This window comes from Salmo salar, chromosome 15 (genome assembly GCF_965601325.2).
Source record: "Salmo salar chromosome 15, fSalSal1, whole genome shotgun sequence".
NCBI classification, from domain to species: domain Eukaryota; kingdom Metazoa; phylum Chordata; class Actinopteri; order Salmoniformes; family Salmonidae; genus Salmo; species Salmo salar.
Window position 1 is genome coordinate 84,501,898 of NC_138305.1, and position 24,998 is coordinate 84,526,895.

General features: G+C 42.3%; 1 protein-coding gene across 13 annotated transcripts; it reads right to left on the reverse strand.

The window, feature by feature from the left end:
• Nucleotides 1–995: 995 nt before the first annotated feature.
• Nucleotides 996–19,510, reverse strand: csde1 (cold shock domain containing E1, RNA-binding). Of its 13 annotated transcripts, XM_082961470.1 has the most exons (22): nt 19,421–19,510; nt 16,640–17,003; nt 16,388–16,475; nt 15,120–15,364; nt 12,552–12,750; nt 11,999–12,165; nt 11,164–11,250; nt 10,976–11,094; nt 10,793–10,874; nt 10,567–10,695; nt 9,841–9,966; nt 9,528–9,743; nt 8,923–9,087; nt 8,443–8,613; nt 5,869–5,976; nt 4,010–4,185; nt 3,785–3,897; nt 3,549–3,668; nt 3,254–3,432; nt 2,867–3,030; nt 2,486–2,618; nt 996–2,377 (listed from the first exon to the last, which is right to left on the reverse strand). In XM_082961470.1, the coding sequence occupies exons 4-22, from the start codon at nt 15,243–15,245 to the stop codon at nt 2,330–2,332; spliced, it is 2,628 nt and encodes an 875-aa protein (XP_082817596.1). In that variant the 5' UTR covers nt 15,246–15,364; nt 16,388–16,475; nt 16,640–17,003; nt 19,421–19,510; the 3' UTR covers nt 996–2,329.
• Between the last annotated feature and the right edge of the window lie 5,488 nt (nt 19,511–24,998).

Genomic DNA, 24,998 nt, shown 5'->3' on the forward strand with positions numbered 1-24,998 from the left:
GTTAAGAGGACTAGTTGCTCGCCAACAGACTAGTCTGAAAGAGCTGCAGGTCCAAATAAACTCAACGGATAGCCAGATTCACGAGCTGGAGGAGAAACAAAAGGTCAGGCAAACTGACCAAGAGGCCCAGCATAAGGTAGAGAAGGCAGAGCAGCTGGAATTTTAGGATAATGAACTAAAGGTGGAAGAGGGATATGAGAAAGACTTGGAACAGTTCCTGGAGATGAAAGAAAAAGCTGTTGAGTGTAAGGCCAAGTTGGAAGAGTACAATGCAAGGACTTGATTCCTCAAGAGAGAACTATTAAAAAGGGAGAAAGTTAATGTTCCAAGCCAAGATGCCACATCTCCTGCTGCTGCTGCTGCAGGGTGGACAAGGCCAAATGAGGCCTTGAATCAGTCAAGAGCCCTTAGTCAGCATGGTAAATACAGACAGGAAGTTTGCTCCCAGAGAGAACTCCAATCTTCCTCATGAGCCAATTCCTCCAAACCAGATCAAGGATTTGCGGCCATCGTGGCCAAGTGGACACACTGGTCTGAAGTCCAAAATTCAGAAACACAACCAAGGGTTGTGCATCGCTCCGAGATAACAATACATCTGGGCAGCACCAGGGTTTGAACGAGGTAGAGCAAGAACTGAAACTTACGGTTTAAAAACAAGCAAACCAGTAACTTAGTGTGTGAGATACTTCAAACTGTGCAGGGATTTGTTCCTAGTTTTACATTTCTATATTAAGGTTCTATGTGGCAACAATAAAATGCATTTCTTTAAGCAAACATCTATTGGCCTACCAAAAGTTGCTGAATAGCTTTTCCCAGCTTCAGTTTGCTCCACTGTTCAGGCACAGTTGTTTGAAAGTAGGGACAGCATTTATTTTTCACTGCACCGTTTCAAGACAAGTCTCTTGCTGCCATTTTGAATTAAATAGTTTCTACAAACTGCATGGAATTTAAAGGAACAAATAACTGCCTGGATTTTCTTTCAAATAAACACAATATGATTTTCATAAAACTTTAATTCAATTGCTTCATTCAAGACCATTAACAAAAGTACATAGGAGCGACTGTGCAGTTCAGGATCAACCCAGTGATCTCCGGAGTTTAAATAAATTGTCTCTAACTGCCGCATGTGCGTACAGGCACAACAGATCACCCACCAACACCGCCAGAGCACAATAGATATCCTGATCCTTAAGACGCAACTTAATTCTAATGCTTTGTTACCCTGCTCTTTTTTACTGAAGTTAAAATGTATTTTTGTTATATTGTGATGTTTAATCTTTCACTAAGAAAAAAAAAGCACACATTACATACAGTATATTTCAACCAACAGGTACTTGGGATGCAGATCAGTATTATTTCTACTAGGAATAAAAAGCCATCCTTTCTTCATATTTTGGCAGTTGGGCTGGGGACAGAGGATATGTCTTTTTTTTTTTTTTTGTAGTTTAGGCACCGTATTCATACGTCAATGAAACAAAAAAGCAAAGAGGTGCAAAAAAATAAAGTACATAGTATAAAACTGCTCGATATAAGATGCCATTAGGAATTCTGCACCTGGGGAAATTGCTTACAAAGCGTGTTAATAGCGAAAAAGGTATCTAAAGGCTCCAGATTTGTGAAAGTAAATCCAAATCATATAGCCACTTAAACATTCACAGACAAAACAACACCATGCTTTCACTCCAGCTCTTGGATAAAGAGTTTAAAAAACTGCTCAAAAAAACCGAGCAGAGAAGTAGCCTCTGTTTTAGTCCACACATGAGAAACATCACCCTCCTTATGGAGGGAACTTTGCTTTATGCATTTTGTAGGAAAGCATAGTGAAAACCATTGGCAAATGATAATCATTTAGTTGCCTTGAGGGAGAACAATGGAGGAAAAGAAGCAGATGAGCTCTAATACATGCCCACACACACGACAGGTTGCAGGTGCAGAATTCCAGACAATTAGGCAGATGGGACAAGAGTGCCACGCAACCGTCACTGATTCTAAAGCGCACAGAAACCCTCAAAACAAATTCCTCTGTAACTTCTATAATTTCTAAAAACACCTTACAGTCACACGCACACACTCGGAAGAGATCCCACCTTGTATACTGCAGTATGAAACTGTATCAAGTACATCATACATGGGCAGCAGAGAACAAATGGAATGAGGGTTCCCTTGCAGGTGATGGAACATGGAGGGGTTACACATGCTTATTTCTCTGTGTGTGTAGGAGCATGTGTCCACAAGACAGCAAAAATCCTTTTCCATTGTTGATGTCCATTCTCACGTTGCATTTGTAAATCAGGGCCCACCTAGTCAGACGGGAAGGGTTATATACTGCTCAGTCAATGACACCCGGTTGACGGGTCTTCCTCTCCACATTGAAGCCCTGGGTACAAAAAACAAAGTAGACCAGTAATAATATAATCAACACGCTTTGTAGATAAAAACAAAGTGTACACACATCAGAACTTATTATACAGCATTACGTGCGTACCTTTGAATTGTCAGGACCGCGGGGCTGTCTCACAATAACTAGGCGGGGGGCACTAGCATCATCCAGGGTGATGCTCTTGAGCCGGTTGACCAAGCGATCGGGACGGGGGGTTGCCACCGGTTTAGGCCCTTCACTGTGGGGGTAAAGAAACGAGGGCTTTTTTAACCAACAATATACTGTCTAGGTTTAGGATAACTGGGTCATAAAATGAGACATGATTAGTAAATGTGGGGGCAAGAAATCCAATTTCACTTATTCAGTTCCGTTGACTTTGGTCACCAAGAAAACGGGCATCATTATTGGCTAAGTTGAGGTAATACTTCCGTTTCCGAACATTTTACCCTACTTCATGGTAATAGTACACCCCCCTGCAGTATTTACCTAACTCTGCGCACGTTGCAGGCACTACATTTCCCTGTGCGTTGGTTGAGGATGACTGAGAACTCCACCTCGTCCCCGGTCTGGAGCTCCAAGCCATCATGCACCTCTTTGACATGGAAAAACAGCTTCTTACTCTCGCCAACTTCATACGTGATAAAACCAAACTGGGGAGACAAGACATTACAGAATGAATAGGCATAGCACTCATAGGTAGCCACACCAATACCTTGCATAGTGAGAAAGCCCCAAAACAAATTATACATTCTTATTACTTCATGTTTGGGTTACTTACCATACATAAATAAATGGCAGAATCTTTCAGTTCAATTTTGAAAGGCAATTTAATCATGTCCATCAGCAAAAGTGTTGACAAGCATGATCAGATACCTGGTCCTTGACGCACTCCACCAGGGCTTTACGTTGGGGGACAACGTTGCAGGCCATCTTCTGTCCTGTCTGAGCCACTGTGCACAGCTGGAACTTCACCATCTCGCCTTTCTGCAGACAGTCTGCCTTGTTCGCCATGCCCACGATGCCAAAGGAGTAATTTTGGCACTTTGTGCCATCTGAATGGGTACAGGTGGGGAGAAGAGGAACAGTCAATTTAGCCATTATAGAGTAAGTGCATCAGTAAAAACATTAAATTGATGGACATAAACCTCCACTGCCAGCGGTGACTTACCTTCCTCCAAGAGCTCGATGAGCCCCTGGTACTCTGTCTGGGACGGGTCCACACTGCGCAGAGGGCGCACCACCTTCCCCAACATCACTGTCTCACCAACATCCTGCCCCACACCATTCACTGCAATAACAGAACACCATTAGCATACTCCCTTTGAAGGTTGATACATAAATGCTTCATTATAGAACTGACTGTGGTGCAAACTCAAACAATTACTAAAGCATTTTACTGCCTACCTGCTACCACCTTAGTAACCTTCTCAGCGCTGACTTTGTTTCCTTTGCCCTTGGACAGGGTGTATTCCACAGTGTCGCCCAGCTCCAGGTTCTCCAAGTCACCACACAGCTCACTGGAACAAACAGGCAGCAGGAACAACCACGCAGCATGAAAAACAGATCTTTATTGGACAGATCTAATGCCAACATATTTTACACTAGCTTGCATGTGTTGAATAGTTGTACCTGTAATGAAAGAAGATCTCTTGATCGTGATTGGCTGTCTCTATGAAGCCAAAGTTGTCTTTCAGGGTGGCAATGTATCCCAGCAGCCTCTTGGTGTTGACGGTGCGGTTGAGGATCTTGATGGTGACAGCGCTCTGTTGGCCCGTCCTCTTTACCTCATTGATGGAGAACTCCACCTAGAGGACAAGGTTGGATTTTTTTATTTTACCTTTATTTAACTAGGCAAGTCAGTTAACCTCTAGGGTAGGGGGCAGTATTTTCACGGCCGGATGAAAAACGTACCCAAATTAAACGACCTACTACTCTGGCCCAGGAACTAGAATACGCATATTATTAGTAGATTTGGATAGAAAACACTGAAGTTTCTAAAACTGTTTGAATGATGTCTGAGTATAACAGAACTCATATGGCAGGCAAAAACCTGAGAAAAATCTAACCAGGAAGTGAGAATTCTGGTGCTTGTAGTCCTTTCAAGTCATTGCCTATCGAACACAGTGACTTAGGGTTCATTTTGCACTTCCTAAGGTTTCCACTAGATGTCAACAGTCATTAGAAAGTTGATTGAGGCGTCTATGATGAACAGAGAGCGAACAGAGGAAGTTGGTGACTCAGGAAGGTACTGGCGTTCATTGGCCCGCATTCACGTGAGAGTTAGCTGTGTTCCAAAACGTTGTAAGACATTGCAATCGTCCGGTTGGAATATTATTGAAGTTCTAAGTGATAAAGGCCCTAAAGATTGACGCTATACAACGTTTGACATGTTTGAACAAACGTAAATATAACTTTTTTTTTTTAACTTTTCGTCATGACATTTTCCGTGCGCTTCCTACACTTGGAGTAGCTAACTTAACGCGCTAACAACAAGGAGCTATTTGGACATAAATTATGGACTTTATCGAACAAAGCAACATTTATTGTGGACCTGGGATTTCTGGAAGTGCCTTCTGATGAAGATCAAAGATAAGTGAATATTTCAAATGCCTCAAATGGCGGATATCTGTATTGCCTAGTGTATTTTTGAGTGCAGTACTCAGATTATTGCAAAGTGTGCTTTCCTCATGAAGCTTTTTTTAAATCTGTCACAGCGTTTGTATAAAGGAGATGTTCATCTATAATTCTTTGAATAACAGTTTAATATTTTATCAACGTTTATGGTGAGTATTTTTGTAAATTGTTGTGCTGATTCACCGGCAGTGTTGGAGGCAAAATATTTTCTGAACATCACACGCCAATGTAAAATGGGGTTTATGGATATAAATATGAACTTTATCGAACAAAAAAATGCATGTATTGTGTAACATGATGTCCTAGGAGTGTCATCTGATGAAGATCGTCAAAGGTTAGTGCATAATTTTAGCTGGTTTTCTGGTTTGTGACGACTGTCCTTGCTAGGAAAATGGCTGTGTGCTTTTTCTTATGTTGGAACTGTCCTAACATAATCTAAGCCTTTTTGAAATCGGACAATTAAGGGGACGTGTACCTTTAAAAATGGTGTAAAATAGTCCTTTGTTTGAGAACTTTGAATTATGACATTGTGGTTTTGAATTTGGCGCTCTGATTTTTCAATGGCTGTTGAATAGTGTGAACCTTGGTGTGTGTGTATATATAACCTCTGCCCAAGAGAGGTTATATAACAAATTCTTATTTTCAATGACGGCCTAGGAACAGTGGGTTATCTGTCTTGTTAAGGGGCAGAACGACAGATTTGTACCTTGTCGGCTAGGGGATTCGAGGCTACCCCGCCGCCCCAATTTACAGCACATGAAAACAGAGCCAACTCATTCTCTCTTGGGGTTTGGTAAATTGCCATTTCAACAAAGTAAGTTTGAGCCAGTGTGAACTTGTTTGGTTTTCAGTACCTTGTCTCCTGCCTGTGGCTGGGCAGCTCCCTCCAGATCTTTGACATGGTACGACACAGTCAGCTTCACTCCACAGTCCTCATAAGAAATCACTCCCTCTTCTGCTTCCTACATGAGGACAGACATCAGAAAACAGATTAGACTGGCAGTGGCTACTGCACTCCTCTCCAGAAATCAGGCATTCAACTGTTACAAGTGGATAACACCACTGCTGAGCATTAGGACACGTTCAAATACTTAAGAAAAATGCACTCAGCCTGGCAAAAAAAATTATAATTACTGATATGACGAGGCTGGATTACAGTGCACATCAGTAATAACTTCAAAAGGAGGAAGGGCGGAATGATGCATTCTAAAAGTTTAGGAGTATATCAGCTGAACAGCAGTAGCAACTCCTTGTTAAAGCTAAGAGTGCAGATGACTGGCACCAAGATGTGCAACAGCACACATTCCAAAGCACCTCGTTAGCATTGACTAGTGTTTTAAATCAACACCTTTGTACAAAGTGTTAAATGTAGGGCTGTACCCAACACCCCCCCCCCCCCCCCCCCCCATTCCCTATGCCCTGAACCCTTACATGACACGCATGTGTCACATGCACGTGACCAATAGGGCCTGGCCTATAGATCAATCACATCAACAAATTGGTTATAAACTCAGAACACTAAAATCAAAACAGATGCACTCAAAAATGTGTGAATGTTTACTGGTTGCTCAGGAGGTAAAGGGGAAGTTAGATGTGCAGAATAAATTTGACCAGTTATGGAAAATATTGGAGATCAAGAAAGTAAGGCACAAGCGCTGTGTACATGTGTGCCAAACAGGTGCTGTTAGATTACAATATAATTACCCCAACCATTTGGAACAAAGTAAACAATGAAATTATATGCGTACCAGTCCAACTTTTTGGGGGGTAAATCCTTTATTACAGCAAAGATTAAAGACAGTCGCATTTGTTTGTGAATGCAATTTTCCAAAATGTAATGGTTTATTTATTGTTTACACTAATTATTTAAGGGTGGCTTTGTTATTTTAAATCGAAGATGCTTGAAAGCGCTTAATGATAATGACAGTTATTATAGTCACAATAAGAGATCACAAGGCTTATTATTATTATTATTAATATTTCTGACAATTTGGAACAGTTACACTAAATAAAACCAGAGGCTGTACTAACAAAACAAAAAGATTTAAAGCCATTATTACAGCATAGCAAAGCTAAAAAACAGCCACATTTGTCAACTTGTTTATCCGCCGTGTTGTGGTTGCGTAAGGCTTGGTGCTCACGGAATAAATAGGCTATTAAAACAAACCGGCAACAATCTTCAACCGATCGGCATTGCAACCCCTCAGTATTAAAATTCTCATTGGTGGGTTTGAGGTGCCACTGTAGAATTGGTGGTGTTATGGCCAAAAGTAGTAGTAGCACATTTGTATAAGTAATAAATCACAATTTTTGATAATGAGCCTAAGATAATGAACTTTTTTTAGCTACTGCTCAACTAAAGAAACCTTGGTCGACCAAAAGCCTATAGACCAAACAGTCGACTTAATGGGGTCAGCCTTAGTTAAATGCCTTATCTCCTTAGGAACTAGTAAAGTAAATTACAAGACTGCAAAAGTGAGAATAACATGTGTTTAGAGGAATTGATTTAAGAGGTTGATTAGGACCGAAACCAGTCAACCATGGGGTGAGAAGCACATTCAGTGGGCATAGACAACACCACTGACTTTAGCCTTGAGAAATAAGAGAAATATGCACAATTAGTCTACCCATTTGAGCATAAATGGCAACTACAGTATTTAATTTATTTTTTTAAACCTTTATTTAACTAGGCAAGTCAGTTAAGAACAAATTCTTATTTTCAATGACGGCCTAGGAACAGTGGGTTAACTGCCTTGTTCAGGGGCAGAACGACAGATTTGTAACTTGTCAGCTCAGGGATTCGAACTTGCAACCTTTCGGTTACTAGTCCAATGCTCTAACCACTAGGCTACCCTGTGAAGAGCAAAGGTTAGGAAATGAGAGTGATTTAAGCAATTGGGCAAAAAACTATACATGATGAATTTTAAGGTAACTAGGGGAATTTGTCACAGTTGCCACGTAAAATGTCTGGCAAATCAATGCCATATCTAGCTAACATGAGACAAAATTAGTGGTTAGTACTTTGCCTCAGTGTCAACCCAGTAGGAAAACTTTTTGATAGATGTATCTATCTAGAGTTGTTCAACTTGAAGGCATCATGCAAAGACAAAACTCCTACCTTGTCTTTTTTCTAATGGAGAGAAGGAGCATGAGGGGGAAAGGGTGAAAGGAGAAAGCAAAGCAGAGAATTAGAACTAAGGAGTCAAATGAAATGGGCTGAAAAATGCCTGATCGTATGGGGAAATGTGTGCGTGCGGGTCTCGGAGCAGTTTTACATTTCGATACTGATCAGACTAGGAAGGAATGAGGAAAGAAAAGGGAAAGAAAGATCAGGCAGGGAAGGACAAACATGTACCGTCAAAATAAAAAAGGCAAATGTTGACAATGTCGCTGTGGGTTCCCAAGTGCTGCCCTGGGTGCTTTCGTACCTTCTCTTTGGCCTTGCTGGGGCTGGCGCTCTTGTTGTTGGTGATGGCTGCTGTGGCCTCCTTCTCCACCACACCCACAAAGCGCTGCTCAGACTGGGTGTGGAAGGAGACTGTGCCCTTGGGCAGCTTCTTGATGCGCACTGCGTGGTTCCTCTGGGCAGACAGCATGTCCTGCACAGGAGAGGGAGAAAAAACCTGTTTCAATTTGTGTTGGTGTTCGATAATGCTCTCATTGAGATTGGTTTGTATTGTGAGATAGCCAGACAGAGACCAAAATACATTTGGAACACAATGTGCCTAGGAAAAGTGAATGGGTTCAAAGAATGAGATTTCCTAATATTTATAAGAATTTACTAGATGTTCATTTCAAAATCAAGAGTTTCCCACTAAACTAACAGCCTTGGAATATTGACAGAGAAAAAGAGGGAAGGTGAGATTAAAGGAATTTTAAAGACAGCAATTGTATATTGAAAAACGGACCATGGGCGTTCTCTCTGGACTCACGGGCACAACTGTGAACTCGACTTCATCAGAGATGTGCAGCTGGCCCTCCTCCAGCACTTCGCTAAAGTGAAAGAACATCCTGGCGTCCCGGTCTACACACTTGATGAAGCCAAAGCCGTCACGCATTGCAGCGATCACACCCTATAGGACAGAGAGAGCCGTTAACACAGCAGAGATGCTGTCGACTCTGCATGTAGTCTGAAGAATCTGCTGGGACTGAATGGGATGCGTGAGTTCACGTGCTGCATTAGTTCTGATCCTTGTGTTTTCATCAGTAATTATATGGACGTATCAGGATTGGGCGAAAGCAGCCCTTAAACTGCTTCACTGAGTGCTTTGATTTTACTTTTGAGTTAACCGAGATTAAAGAGACAGTGCACTGCAGATAAAATGCCAATCCTTCCCGTTCATTCGGGACTGTAGGTTTACGCTCTCCCATTTAATAGACAACACAACAGTTTGGAATATGAACTCGATTTTTTATGAATGCAAATTTCAGGTTGCCATATTCATTGATTAAACTCCACACAAAGCTTCCTCAAATGAACTAGTGAGCGTACCATAGAGCTCATGGTCCTTACCATCTCACGGGACTCCTTAGTGAAGTGGAAGGTGTCGGGCAGGATGTCGATGTTGGTGGCCCGCTCCAGCTTGTCCCTGCGGTCTGTTGAGATGTTGAACTGCACATGGTCGCCCTCCAGCAGGGTCACCTTGGACTTGGTATCCTTCTCGCCGAACAGGAGCTCCTTGTCCGTGAAGCTGATCCTAGCACAGATGCGGCCTGGGAGCGGATCATTCTAAAAGATTGTGAGGAAGAATACAAATAATCCAGGATTCAGTAAAAACCAAGCTCGGGTTAATTCTGAGTATGCAGGCATTGCGTAAGTTGCGGACCTGGTTCTTAGTTGGAACTTTAGGGATGACTTTGATGACAGTGCCTTCAAACTGCTCAATGCTGATGTCCTCAAAAATGACTGTTCCCTGGGCGAGCAGCCTCACGTCGGTGGCCACCTCTTTCCCCTAGAGAGAAAAACAAAATGCTTTTTAGCCAATTTATGCTTGATTCGGCAATGTGGTCTAGAGGCTCTGTACGGAGGGTCTAACGCAATTGCGGAGCTCCCGGAGGCCAAATCGAGCTCCATACGGCGATGCCATGCACCTCCCAAATTTTGTAACAATGCAGAGGGCTCCATATAGCTCGGCATTGAGATGATTGGTTGACGCTAAGTGGAAGAGCATGTGTAAACACAGCTCAGCTCCACGAAACGCAAGTAGTATGAATGCCCTGACATCTGCAGACACCATGTCACCATAAATGCTTTAGTTACTTCAATGTTGCTTTTTCCTCTCCATTACGACATTCGATTGCATATTTACAGGCTCATGGCATCAATATGTATTCAGAATGTATACATGAGCAGGAGTAATTTCTGTTGAACAGACTCTCCTATTGGAGACATTCACTGTCAATTAACAGCCATTGCTTGATTTGACAAGTTGAGTCCCTAACATAAGAATAACTTGATTCCAATACTGGCCTCATATTCTATACTTTTGCAAGCCATTAGAACAAGTCACTAGAGTTGGCTAGCCAGAACGGTTCCATGTGATGCCACCTACGTTTCTCTCTTTGATGGTGAACTCCACATCGTCGCCGGCCTGTAGGGCCTCCAGGTCACCCTTGAACTCGCTGTAGTGGAAAAATATCTCCTTCACCACGTCAGCCCTCTCAATGAACCCAAAGGCCTCCTACCAGACAACAAAGGGTTATAGATTAGATTATAATCAGGCACATACAGTAGCCAATGTCCAGCCAGGGATCCACAAGGCTCTGCTGTGGCTTTACCTTGGTGGCACAGACAACCCCCTGGCACCTCATCTGTTTCTTCTTTACCAGGACAATGTTGTGAGCACTGACTGCACCAGTGCTGAAACACACAAAATATACCATGAGGAAAAGGCTATGGTAGTATGCAATCAAAACATTTTAAATTGTGAAACAATAAGACACGATTGAAAAACAACTCACTGCTTGTTGGTTTCCATGTAGAAGCTGACTTTGTCTCCCGTGTCCAGGTGCATGTTGCCCTCTATGTCGTCTGGGGTGTAGGTCAGGTAAAACACCTCCTGCGTGGGAAGGAATCCATACTTTACATTACATTGACTACCAGCCTTGTCATGAAAAGTATCTTTCTACAGGCCATTTGACAGTCTTACCCCGTTTCTCTCGTAACACACACTGCCAGTGGGCACCTGCCCCGGTGCAGATTTGCCATCCAGGTGAGTGGGAATCGCTGAGACAACCTAAAAGACAGCAAGAACCACAGGGGGAGATGGTTAAGAATGGGTTTTTGGGTGATTCAACACGATTGCCTTACTATAAATCAGTGCACCTAAATAAGGAAATTACAATCAATCTTTCTGTGGAAACAAACTGGTTGATTTCAAAAGTATATCAAGAGAGCGAAGGGATACAAGCCTGTTATGTACTGTAGACACTACTGCATGAGATGTGAAATGCTTGAAATGCCAAATTTCTTCATTTGAATGAGTAAAGGCCATTTGAAGAAAAGGCTAATAAAACGTCAATGGCTATCAAAGTATTACAGCCAATCAAACCTACTCAATTTACTGACTTCATTTGTCATTCCTTTGAAAATGAGCCTTCAACTTAATTTAGGCAGAACTTTCTCGAGAAAGATTTTGGCTGTTTTGTTTAAACGTCAAATCTCACCTCCACCACACAACATGTATGTCGAGTACAGTCAAGCCCATTGTAAATCTCCATGGAAACAGATGATATTCCTAGCATTTCAGATAAACAGACCAAGGCCAACATAAATAACCGCAATAAAAATGTGGATTTAAAATCAGAGGGGTGGGGGGGGGGGGGTTGTATTAAGAATGTACGCATCTATGAAACTATTAATAAAGAAAAATGATTTTAAAAGATTTACAATGAGCTTGAACATACACCCAACTGACGAACAAACACCGACATTGAGGTGACAGGGACAAAAACAGAACCAAAAGTAAAATGGTGTTCCTTAACTGGATGAATATAACCATGCAGCACAGTAAAGGGAGAGGCGTGCGAGTCTGGCCCCACCTGGCCCGAGATGCGCTCCTCTGGAAGCACCTCTGGTTTGATCTTAAGCAGCTTCACTGCTATGGGCTTGCCAGTGCGCCTGTCTGAGGACACTTCAAACTCCACATCATCTGGAGGCAGAGGGGAAGAGAGAAGGAAGAAAAAAGGTTGTGAGAAAATGTGTGTTCGACACCAAATGCTGACCGGACATTCATGGAGGTCAATCGACTTAAAAGCTACCCACATTAGCTTGAAGAGACCAAGACAGAAATCTGTTGTTACCAATTAGCCCCAAGGATTTTTTGAAGGAATTCTCATTTTTGGCCAGATGAACATTAGGTGGAGTTTCCCCAGACAGATTAATCCTAGTCTCAAGGAGAATTTCATTTGAAAGTGTTTTTTAGTCCAGGATTAATCTGTGTTTGGGAAACCATCCCTAAAAGCTTGTGTTGTTCAGCACAAGGCTGGTGGATGAGACTAGACTACTAAATGACTAGAAGCAGCACTGGACTCTCACCTCCTATCTTGAGCTCCTGCAGGTTGCCGTTGTACTGGGAGCAGTGAAAGAAGAGGCGCGCCTGCCGCTCCGAGCACTGGATGAACCCGTAGGAGGTGAGCAGCTTCTCCACCACTCCTGTCTCCCTGATGCCCGCCGCCGTGCCATTGGCAAAAGCCGTGTGCCCGTTGTTGTGGAGCATGCCAGGGTCAAAACTCATCTGAGCAGAACAAGACATTATTGAAAAAAAGAAAAATCTGACAAAATACAGCTCTGAACATTGAACGAGAGCAGATGTGACTTTATGAGTGGGATTGTGTAAATGCATATGATAGAACAATTCTCTTTCACAAATGAAACTCCCACACGTCAATAAGATCTAATTTACACACAATCCATTAAATTGTGTTTCCTGACTGATGGTTGAACCAAAAGTTTGGAGAGACTAACCAAAAGAGCTTTCTGGTGTTGTGACCATTTCTGTTCTGAATGTCAGTGAGCACAGTAGGCCAACCCCAGATGGTTTTTATGTTGATTCAGACCATTCACTACCAATAAAGGCCACACTGTATAGTTATTTCTAGTTGGCTCAAGAGAATCCTCCACTTCTATTCACTCAGTCACTATTGCAACTAAAATAAACAAGCACCCCTGGATTGACAAAGTTGGGAACATTATACATGCAAAAACAATTGTTATAGGACTTAATCTTTATCCAAACCTACTACAAAACCACTGCATCTCCCATTGACTAGCACAAGGCAACATGAACTGGGTGCTACAATATGACTTCACACAGAACCAAAAGTCCATTAAATGATCTCCCTCAAAGTAATCAAGAGCCACTGCAAAACAAACCATGCAGTTAGCTAACATCCCCCTGGCAGTCATTACCACTGTGGGTGCAACTGATGCGATGCCCACACAACATGCCCACTTACTGATCTCTGATACAGGGGGGTCCGCTTGTGTTTTTTGTGGGAGACAGAGAAGGAGCGGGGGATAGCCACCGCAGAGGTGGAAGGAGCAGTATTACGTGCCAAAGGGGGTTCGGAGTGCACCCTCTCCATATCCAACAATGGGGTCAGGACTGGGACACACTGTTGGGGGGGGGGTTAAAGGGTGATTGGGAGATTCAAATACTTGGCGCTGTGGTTTTGCTCATGAGTTTTCATTCCATTACACTGTAGCTTTCTAGGTCTTTGAAGTTTTCTTACACCAATTGTAAAAGTGAGGGGCAAGTAAAAAAACAGATTGATACTGACCGTGGGAAGCCTAATCCCATAAGAGAAACTCATAAATTAAGTTATTAGCAGAGACCTAGCATCTAGTATTATGGATGGAAATGTATGTGCCGTTTGGCTCTACAACACTAAAATGGGGGGGAATGTCCCTGCGAGGTTGTCTTTGAAACACCCTGCAATAATCAGCATAGCATGATCAGTAAAACGAAAATAAACATTTGCCATTCAACATCTGACGGAATAGAACAAAGCGTTGAGAAAGGTGGTCTTGTAACATTTTAAGTTATCGTTATTGCCTGAAATACTGTTAAAATAAGAGTTAACAGAATCAGAAAGTGCTGATGTGAAAGACAGGTTAGACAGAAGCATGTCTACACAGTAAGATGATAGTGGGTACATGAAGGGTCCCAGAGCAGCCTCATCTGTTAGGTCCCTTACTAGCATAGCATTAATGTCAAAAGTTGAAATTCCCAGTAGTTAGTAGATTGGATGGTCTGTCCTTAAAAGGGATGAATAATCCCATTTGCTGGTTCGATAACTAAGATTCCAGACTAAGCGACATTGAACGGCACCAGCCATCGGGGAAACAGTTTAAAATCAACTCGTCTTACAAACTAGCCTACCTTAGTTTTAAATGAGCTTATTTCAGTCTAGTTATTATTTGGGAAAGAATGTCAAACTGACATTGTCTAAATCGTTTTGTCAAGTTCCTACTGGGCACATTATTTTGAGCATTAACGTCACCTGAGGGGTATACTACAAAGCAGGATCAATGAGTTAACCAGCTGACTTGACAAAGCAGTGAAATTTGAAATGGGCATGGTATAATTGACTCAACCAAAAACACGTTTTGCTTTCGTAATAAACCAGAAACTCAATAGTAATTTCTTCACCTCTGCATCAGAATCCTGCTTTGTAGGTCACGTTTTTTTTTTTAAGTCACCCTTTATTCCCACTTCATGTTACATTACACTCCCATTGTTTTCCTTTGCCTGTACTAGATCACTAAACAAACTTCAGTTTGTTTATATTGCCTACATAAGACAGAAATTGCAGCACTAATCATATCCCACACCACTAATCTCAGGGGGCGTGGGGCATGGCACAAAGCATTTACAGCCTTAAATTGTGGTGGGTAAAAGCTAATTTGAAAGATATCCAAATCCCAACTAACCTTTAGACCACCCTGTAACTGCTTGACTGCACCTGAGCAGAGGCTAGTCTCTGAGCCCCGAGGAATGGAAAGGTAAGGCCAGTCAGAGCAGAGAGAGGCAGGGCAAGGTGGGTGAATGGGTGTTCGATGGGGGGGGAGACGGAGGGAGGTGGTGGGGAAGATGGAACTTACGGATCGGCCGTATGGTGACAGGCTGAGTCCGACGGGGGAGGTGCTGCTCAGGTCAGCGCTAATAAACGCGGCAGGTGGCGACGTGGGCAAGGTAAACTCAACAAAGCCTTTCCAGGGGCTGCCCATATTTTTCCATAAACTCAAGCCAAACTCCACCCCTTTGTTGTACTTGATAACTGGTTTGCTTGACTGCCTCGATTTGTTATTTTTTTCCTTTTTTGCTCAACCACCCAACCTCTGGATGTCTGCAAGGGTGAAAATGGGAAAGGGACAAAAATAAATAAACGGGGAGGCAAAAAGGTCAGCCAGTGAACAGTGTCACAATTAAGGGAAAGGGTCTGTGGGTGTGAGGAGACAAGGGAAAAGGCGGCTAGATATGACCAGCTAGAGGGGCAGGATAAAGAGGCAGAGGAAAGATTGCTAAACTTCAATAACGAAGTAGGCCTATGGCAGGGAAGACTGGCTCACTAAAAGCCTTTATCTGTGCTAAGTCTCTCTGCTAGAGTTGGAGGAATTAATTTCTCTTGTTTTAGGTCAATTGGTAACAAGTTGAAGAATGATTCAGCCCTATCAAATAGATGCAGAAGTCAGTCATAATTTGAGGTACAGGATGGTTAGTCCAACTGCATCTGAAATTCAAGTCACTGAAGTAAATTAGGGGAGCCGTTGTGCATGTTGTCACCAAAAAAAGCAAGTTTATTTATTATATTAAAAAAACACTACCACCTAGGTAAAAAAAGCTAGTTTATTTATTATATTAAAAAAACTACCATCTAGGTAAGGGGCAATATTCCCCGTCTTTGTTAAAATGGTAGCAGATGTGCACATGTACAAGAGCAGAATTGTTGGGACATTTGTTGGGTTACTTGTGTTCATTATCATAACAAATATATCTCCACATTCCTGCCCTATGACAGCACACCAGGGGACCAGTCTGGAACTTGGGAAGGTGCGTTTTCCTCTTCATTGGTTCAACATCAAATTTAACACAAGCATCAATTTGTATATAAAATGCCATGTGATAAACCATTACAGTAGTTTGCAAATGCATTTATTAATTGTGTCCTATCAAATCAGTCCTTGATATGTGTAGATAAGTGAAAGCCTCATGCAAGGTAAATACATTTTTTGACATGCAACTATATTTGGAAATGGCTGGGCCTATATAAGGGATCACTTTCTAGACACAAACAAGAAACAAAGACAAGTTATTCAAAACCACAACACATTTATGAAATAAGTAAAACAAATGAAAAAAATGGACCTACCTTGATTTTGCGTCTTGAAACTTCTGGTTGTCTTTAACGCCTTTGCAGATCTCACACACTTATTTGTTACAGGTTTCTGGCACAAGTTCTAGATACGAGTAGCATGAAGCAAAAGGAAGAAAAAATATTTTATAAGGCAAAAGCAGGTGCAATAGTGCTTGAAAACAAAATAAACAGAGCAAGAAGATAGACGAAGGAGATGGGATAGTAAAGGAACTGAAAAAAAAGAACAAATAGCAGCTCTCTAGGCACCCCAGGGTAGAGTCAGTGGTGAGGATGAGGGCGGCTGGGAGTAGCGTTGGGACGTGTGCTTTGTCAAAGCTGTTGAGTAGGCACAAACTTCTGGTCTCAGATCAGTTATCTTCACGGTTTTGCAATGTTGGCGAAAGATTGCTTCTCTTGAGTGTGTTTCGATTGGGCAGGTGTGTATCTTGTGTCTTTGGTGTTTTCTTAGTTTAGTTGCTTCTAGACTTTCCTTTGAAGTGATCCTTTCCTTGAGTTGTTGCGACTGTACGTTTCGGGATGTTTCTCTTGAATTTGTTTCTTCGTTGTGATCTGAACTTGAAGAAGCAGTTGCGGATGGTACAAAAAAAATTCAGTTCCGTTTCACTTCATACTGTTGAGAAAAAGAGATCCATTATTAGTTTAAAATTAATCAGATTTAGCCATTATCAATGTACATATAGCCTACTAATTTGAATAAACAACTAGCAAATTGCACGACTCCTAATGAATGTGCCATCAAAGACATATGTCACCATTTATGATGGTGGTGGTACCATTAGCCCATAGGTTGACAATAAATTAGGACATCATGTGTTGGAAACACTGCAAAAAAGTACTAAGGGGCTAGAATTACAGCATTCTAAACATACTTTCCAGATTCAAGACCACTATGAAAAACCATTACAGCCACCTGTAGACTAGTGCCCTGGGTCACTTTAAATGTGAATTAAACTCCAGATTCTTCGCCCCCAGACTCCCAGGCCTAAATATAGACCTTCCTACTAGATACTAGAAGTCCTGCTGATACTGATATGTATGGCAGTTTCTAACCAGTAAGGTCTGTAATTCAATGAGCAATGTGGATCATGACAAAAGGCTCAGACACTGAGCCTAACATTTAACTGTATAGGACTTTGCACAGTAACAAGAAGCTGGGACACATCCATAAAGTTTAACTAATCCGTCATGCCTGTGTCACAATGAGTGCTAAATGTTGTGAAAGGGGTCAAATATAATTCCAATGAGTGGATGGGTCTTTAAAGCTCATATTTGGTATCCAGGTTACAGTTGCTTATGGACAGCAGTGCTAAATTGAACCTCTTGGAAATCAGTGTCAGAGAAATTCTACAATCTTTGACTTACAGTCCATCATAATGGATCCCTTTATACCACTTATCTACATAAATAACCATTATAACACCCTGCCATTCTATGATTTCAAGTCGCATCTAAATTAATATGCATCTTGACAACACTGCCATTAGTGACAGTTTGGTTGCATGTCATTGTGTGTTTAGACTGTCAATGGATTGGCACAACTACAACCTAGCAAGGTTTGTTGAGACAACACCTGTACTGTCAAACTAAAGAATGGTATGCAATTTAATCCCCCTTGGTAATAGGGGAACGTTGGTTGAAAGGAGTGGGGAAAACATTCACTCTGAAAACTATTGCTTAAAGCAATGAATAATATCAACATGGTTAATAAAACAAAACTGGAACTTGGGAGCGAGTGCTTTTCAGTTGCTCATGACGCAGCCATAAAACAACATTTGCCTACCAGTGCCCACCCACTAAAATCACTGCCCATGATTGGCCTTTTAGCACATATTTCTGAAATAGGGGCTTCTGAACTCGACAATGTTCGACCACCTAACTTGTTCGTCATCTTACTTGCTAACGTTACCTATTGTTTTGATGATTCACCAAATTCATGTCAGTAAAGCATACTAAAGTTGGCAACAACAAGCATACGTACACGGCCTCGTCTCAGCTAGATAACGTTAGCTGGCTAGAACTGTAGCATTCATGGATCATGGCAACCTAGCTAGGTCGTTCATTATTACTAATCGTAACGTCACTTAACTGTTCCTGTTGGTTGAACAATGTCTGACACCAAGCAATTCATTAATTACCAACCAGCTTACTATTAGCTATAACTATGCACAGCCATGTGATTTGCCATCAAGTAACCACGCTTTGTAATGCAGTAACGTGGCCTACTAGCCAACGCATCATTAGTTTGCATAGCTAGCTAGCTGATCACGTTTAAACGCACACTAATTAGCTAGCAAGCTAACTACAAAACACAAATGGAGGTGTTAACACATTGTCAAATCGAATGGCTAGTTAACGTTAGATATTTGTTAAACGCTAACTAGCTGACATTAGCTAGCCAACAACGCGTTAGCTTTACTTCGCTAACTAACAGTTACTACGAGCACTTGGCAAGGTGATCATACATTAAAATAGTTTGTTCCTAATTCATGGAATTGTGAATACAAACAATGTCTATTGTGCCAATTTCAACAACCCATTTACTTCGCAAGGGTTGACATTTTAAGATGGGCAGGCGCATTAGTTAGTAGTGTGGCACCGGACAACAAAGGAACTGCGACAGATAAATTCGCTAGCTTGTGGCTACCTAGCCAACGCTTGCTAAACTCGTGCAAGTCCAGATAACAAATTGAGTCAGATCGTTTGTTACTTCAGCAAATTTGTTTAACATCAAACATAACGTGAGGATACCGGTATGCATTAAACAATTGATCATGTGTATACAGTTTATTAATTACGTCGAAACGTTTACCAAAATAGCTCCCCAGATAGATAACGTTAGCTACACAGTACAGTAGTGTCGGTATGATTTAGGACGAGTAAAAACACCGGATAACACTACCCCGCCTATACGCTTTGAAGGATAAAAACTTGGTTCAAAATGATTTTGTATCGCTATAACTTGAATATAATCTCATATTAATGGGGTTGCAACCGTAACTTTCAATTAGTAAATTAAACAAAACTCACCCCAACAGCTTTCAGCACTGTCACCAGCGCCGCCAGAAGCAGCACGGCACATTACGTAGTGATCCGAGTGCGATCCTATCGCGATATTTCATATGATACTGAGAGGTTATACCAGAGATCATGGATATAATGACGAGATACTTGTGTCACAAATCAAAGTTTATTGTTTATTGACACAGGTCAAATCAAATTGTATTGGTCACATACACATGGTTAGCAGATGTTAATGCGAGTGTAGCGAAATGCTTGTGCGTCTAGTTCTGACAATGCAGTAATATCTAACAAGAAATCTAACAAATTCACAACAACTACCTTATACACACAAATGTAAGGGACGAATAAGAATATGTACATATAAATATATGGATGAGCAATGGCCGTGCAGTAGATGGTATAGAGCAGTATAAGCATATGAGATGAGTGATGTAGGATATGTAAACATTATTAAAGTGGTGTTATTTAAAGTGACTAATGATAGGCATAGGCAAGATGCAGTAGATGGTAGAGAACAGTATATACATATGAGATGAGTAATGTAGGATATGATAAACATTATTAAAGTGGCGTTATTTAAGGTGACTAGTGATACCTTTATTAAGTCCATTTATTAAAGTGGCCAAGGATTTGAGTCAGTATGTTGACAGCAGCCTCTCTATGTTAGTGATGGCTGTTTAACAGTCTGATGGCTTTGAGATAGAAGCTGTTTTTCAGTCTCTCGGTCCCAGCTTTGATGCACCTGTACTGATCTCGCCTTCTGGATGAACAGAACAGGCAATGGCTCGGGTGGCTGTTGTCCTTGATGATCTTTTTGGCCTTCCTGTCGCCTCCCAGTTGATACAAATATACTGTACTGACACTCCAACACACACACACACACACACACACACACACACACACATACACACACACACACACACACACACACACACACACACACACACACACACACACACACACACACACACACACACACACACACACACACACACACACACACGCGGGCACACAGACAAAATACACACATGTATTTTAACGTCACACATAGACACACCTCTTTCACACTCTTCATATATCCTGCTGCTACTCTGTTTATTTTCTATCCTGATTGTCTAGTCACTTTTATCCCTATCTACATGTACAGTGCATTCGGAAAGTATTCAGACCCCTTGACTTTTTAAACATTTTGTTACATTACAGCCTTATTCTAAAATTGATAAATAGTTTTTTTCTTCCATAATGACAAAGCAAAAACATTTTTTTTTTAAATTTTTGCAAATGTATAAAATAAAAAAAACTGAAATATCACATTTACGTAAGTATCCAGACCCTTTACTCAGTACTTTGTTAAAGCACCTTTGGCAGCGATTGCAGCCTCAAGTCTTCTTGGGTATGACGCTACAAGCTTGGCACACCTGTATTTGGGAGTTTCTACCATTCTTCTCTGCAGATCCTCTCAAGCTCTGACAGGTTGGATGGGGAACGTCGCTGCACAGCTATTTTCAGGTCTCTCCAGAGATGCTCGATCGCGTTCAAGTACGGGCTCTGGCTAGGCCACTCAAGGACATTCAGAGACTTGTCCCGAAGCCTCTCCTGCATTGTCTTGGCTGTGTGCTTAGGGTCGTTGTCCAGTTGGAAGGTGAACCTTCGCCCCAGTCTGAGGTCCTGAGTGCTCTGGAGCAGGTTTTCATCAAAGATCTCTCTGTACTTTGCTCCATTCATCTTTCCTTCGATCCTGACTAGTCTCCCAGTCCGTTCCACTGGACAACCTTTGCCCCAGTCTGAGGTCCTGGATGCTCAGGTGGACTCCAATCAAGTTGTAGAAACATCTCAAGGATAATCAATGGAACCAGGATGCACCTGAGCTCAATTTCGAGTCTCATAAAAATCAAATCAAATCAAATTGTGTAGCGAAATGCTTGTGCTTCTAGTTCCGACAGTGCAGCAATATCTAACATGTAATCTAAAAATTCCACAACAACTACCTAATACACACAAATCTAACTAAAGGAATGGAATAAGAATATATGCATATAAATATATGGATGAGCAATGACAGAGGAGCATAGGCAAGATGCAATAGATGGTATAAAATACAGTATATACATATGAGATGAGTGATGCAAGATATGCAAACATTATTAAAGTGGCATAATTAAAGTGACGAGTGATCCATTTATTAAAGTGGCCAATTATTTCAAGTCGGTGTTAGTGATGGCTGTTTAACAATCTGATGGCCTTGAGATAGAAGCTGTTTTCAGTCTCTCAGTCCCAGCTTTGATGCACCTGCACTGACCTCGCCTTCTGGATGATAGCAGGGTGAACAGGCAGTGGCTCGTGTGGTTGTTGTCCTTGATGATCTTTTTGGCCTTCCTGTGACATCGGGTGCTGTAGGTGTCCTGGAGGGCAGGTAGTTTGCCCCTGGTGATGCGTTGTGCAGACCGCACTACCCTCTGGAGACCTTTGCGGTTGAGGGCGGTGCAGTCGCCGTACCAGGCGGTGATACAGCCAGACAGAATGCTCTCAATTGTGGATCTGTAAAAGTTTGTGAAGGTTTTAGGTGACAAGCCAAATTTCTTCAGCCTCCTGAGGATGAAGAGGCGCTTTTGCACCTTCTTCACCACACTGTCTGTGTGGGTGGACCATGTCAGTTTGTCTGTGATGTGTACACCGAGGAACTTACAACTTTCCACCTCCACATCAGTCCCATCGATGTGGATGGGGGGTGCTCCCTCTGATGTTCCCTTTAGTCCATGATCATTTGTTTTGTTTTGTTGACGTTGAGTGAGAGATTGTTTTCCTGACACCACACTCTGAGTACCCTCACCTCCTCTCTGTAGGCTGTCTCGTTGTTGTTGGTAATTAAGCCTACTACTGTTGTGTCATCTGCAAACTTGATGATTGAGTTGGAGGCGTGCATGGCCACGCAGTCATGGGTGAACAGGGAGTACAGGAGAGGGCTGAGAACGCACCTTTGTGGGGCCCCAGTGTTGAGGATCAGCGAAGTGGAGATGTTGTTTTCAACCTTCACCACCTGGGGGCGGACGTCAGGAAATCCAGGACCCAATTGCACAGGGCGGGGTTGAGACCCAGGGCCTCAAGCTTAATGATGAGCTTGGAGGGTACTATGGTGTTGAATGCTGAGCTACAGTCAATGAACAGCATTCTTGCATAGGTATTCCTCTTGTCCAGATGGGATAGGGCAGTGTGCAGTGTGATGGCAATTGCATCGTCTGTGGATCTATTGGGGCCGTAAGCAAATTGAAGTGGGTCTAGGGTGACAGGTAAGGTGGAGGTGATGTGATCCATGACTAGTCTCTCAAAGCACTTCATGATGACAGAAGTGAGTGCTACGGGGCAATAGTCATTTAGTTCAGTTACCTCTGCCTTCTTGAGTACAGGAACAATGGTGGCTATCTTGAAGCATGTGGGGACAGCAGACTGGGATAGGGAGAGATTGAATATGTCCGTAAACCCTCCAGCCAGCTGGTCTGCGCATGCTCTGAGGATGCGGATAGGGATGCCGTCTGGGCCGGCAGCCTTGCAAGGGATAACATGTTTAAATGTCTTACTCATGTCGGCCACGGAGAAAGAGAGCCCACAGTCCTTGGTAGTGGGCCGTGTTGGTGGCATTGTATTATCCTCAAACTGGGCAAAGAAGGTGTTTAGTTTGTCTGGAAGCAAGACGTTGTTGTCCGTGACATGGCTGATTTTACTTTTGTAGTCCGTGTTTGTCTGTTGACCCTGCCACATACGTCTCGTGTCTGAGTCGTTGAAATGCGACTCCACTTTGTCTCTGTACTGACATTTTGTCTGTTTGATTGCCTTGCGGAGGGAATAACTACACTGTTTGTATTCTGCCATATTCCCAGTCACCTTTCTGTGGTTAAATGCGGTGGTTCACACTTTCAGTTTTGCGCAAATGCCGCCATCTATCCACGGTTTCTGGTTAGGGTAGGTTTTAATAGGCACAGTAGGTACAACATCTCCAATACACTTCCTTATAAACTCACTCACCGAATCAGCGTATACGTCAATATTATTCTCTGAGGCTACCCGGAACATATCCCAGTCCGCTTGATCAAAACAATATTGAAGCGTGGATTCCGATTGGTCATACCAGCATTGAATAGTCCTTAGCACGGGTACATCCTGTTTGAGCTTCTGCCAATAGGAAGGGAGGAGCAAAATGGAGTCGTGGTCAGATTTGCCGAAAGGAGGGCGGGGGAGGTCCTTGCATGCATCGCGGAAGTTAGAGTAGCAATGATCCAGTGTATTACCAGCGCGAGTGCTACATTCAGTAGGCTGATAGAATTTAGGTAGCCTTGTTCTCAAATTTGCATTGATAAAATCCCCAGCTACAATAAATGCAGGCTCAGGATATATGGTTTCCAGTTTGCATAAAGTCCAGTGAAGTTCCTTGAGGGCCGTTATACACGGCTGTGACTATAACCGAGGAGAATTCCCTTGGGAGATAATACGGTCGGCATTTGATTGTGAGGAATTCTAGGTCAGGTGACCAAAAGGACTTGAGTTCCTGTATGTTGTTACAATTACACCATGAGACGTTAATCATGAAACATACACCTCCACCCTCTTCTTCCCGGACAGATGTTTATTTCTGTCGGCACAACGCACAAAGAATCCAAGTGGCTGCTCCGACTCCGACTGTACCGACTCCGCCAGCATTGAGAGCCATGTTTCCGTGAAACAGAGTATGTTACAATCCCTGATGTCTCTATGGAAGACAACCCTTGCCCTAATATCATCTACCTTGTTATCTAGACACTGAACATTAGCGAGTAATATACTTGGAAGCAGTAGGTGGTGTGCGCGCCTCTGAAGTCTGACCAGTTGACCGCTCAGTCTACCTCTTCTCTGGCGATGTTGTTTTGGGTCAGCCTCTGGAATCAGTTCAAATGCCCTGGATCCGCTTCGGGAAAGTTGTATTCCTGGTCGCAGGGCTGGTAAGTTGACGTCGCTCTGATATCCAATAGTTCTTCCCGGCTGTATGTAATAACACTTAAGATTTTCTGGGCTAACAATGCAAGAAATAATATATAAAAAAACGAAATACTGCAAAGTTTCCAAGCGAGGCAGCCCTCTCTGTCGGCGCCATCTTGTAAAGCAAAGATTCTGAATACTTATGTAAATAAGGTATTTACGTTTTTTAGTTGTAATACACTTGCACAAATTTATAAAAACCTGTTTTTGCTTTGTCAATATGGGATATTGTGTCATTATAGGATATTGATTGATGAGGGTGAAAAAAATTACATCCATTTTAAAATAAGGCAGTAATGTAACTTAATGTGGGAAAAGGGAAGGTGTCTGAATACTTTCTCAATGCACTGTATGTGCACCATGTCATTGATCCCTGTCTCTCTCTGCTGTGTGTGCATCTTGCTAGCTATAACGCAAATGGCGAGGGGCTAATGCTCATTGGTTAAAACTCAAATTGCTAGGGGGCTGGGGGAAAATGTAGGGAAAATGACGCCACACAGCTTCAACCTAGGGATTTTGTTGCTAATTAAGGTAACTACTTTGAGGGAAAATGTACTTTCTACGATTATAATATGTT

What these genes read in the sequence shown, in the direction of transcription:
- csde1 (XM_082961469.1), bottom strand. Translation starts at nt 13,600, where the DNA reads ATGGAGAGGGTGCACTCCGAACCCCCTTTGGCACGTAATACTGCTCCT. An exon ending in CCCCCCTGTATCAGAGATCA is followed by an intron (nt 12,751 to 13,471) that starts GTAAGTGGGCAT and finishes TGTTCTGCTCAG; the next exon opens with ATGAGTTTTGACCCTGGCAT. An exon ending in GTCCAGAGAGAACGCCCATG is followed by an intron (nt 8,614 to 8,922) that starts GTCCGTTTTTCA and finishes TCTCCTGTGCAG; the next exon opens with GACATGCTGTCTGCCCAGAG.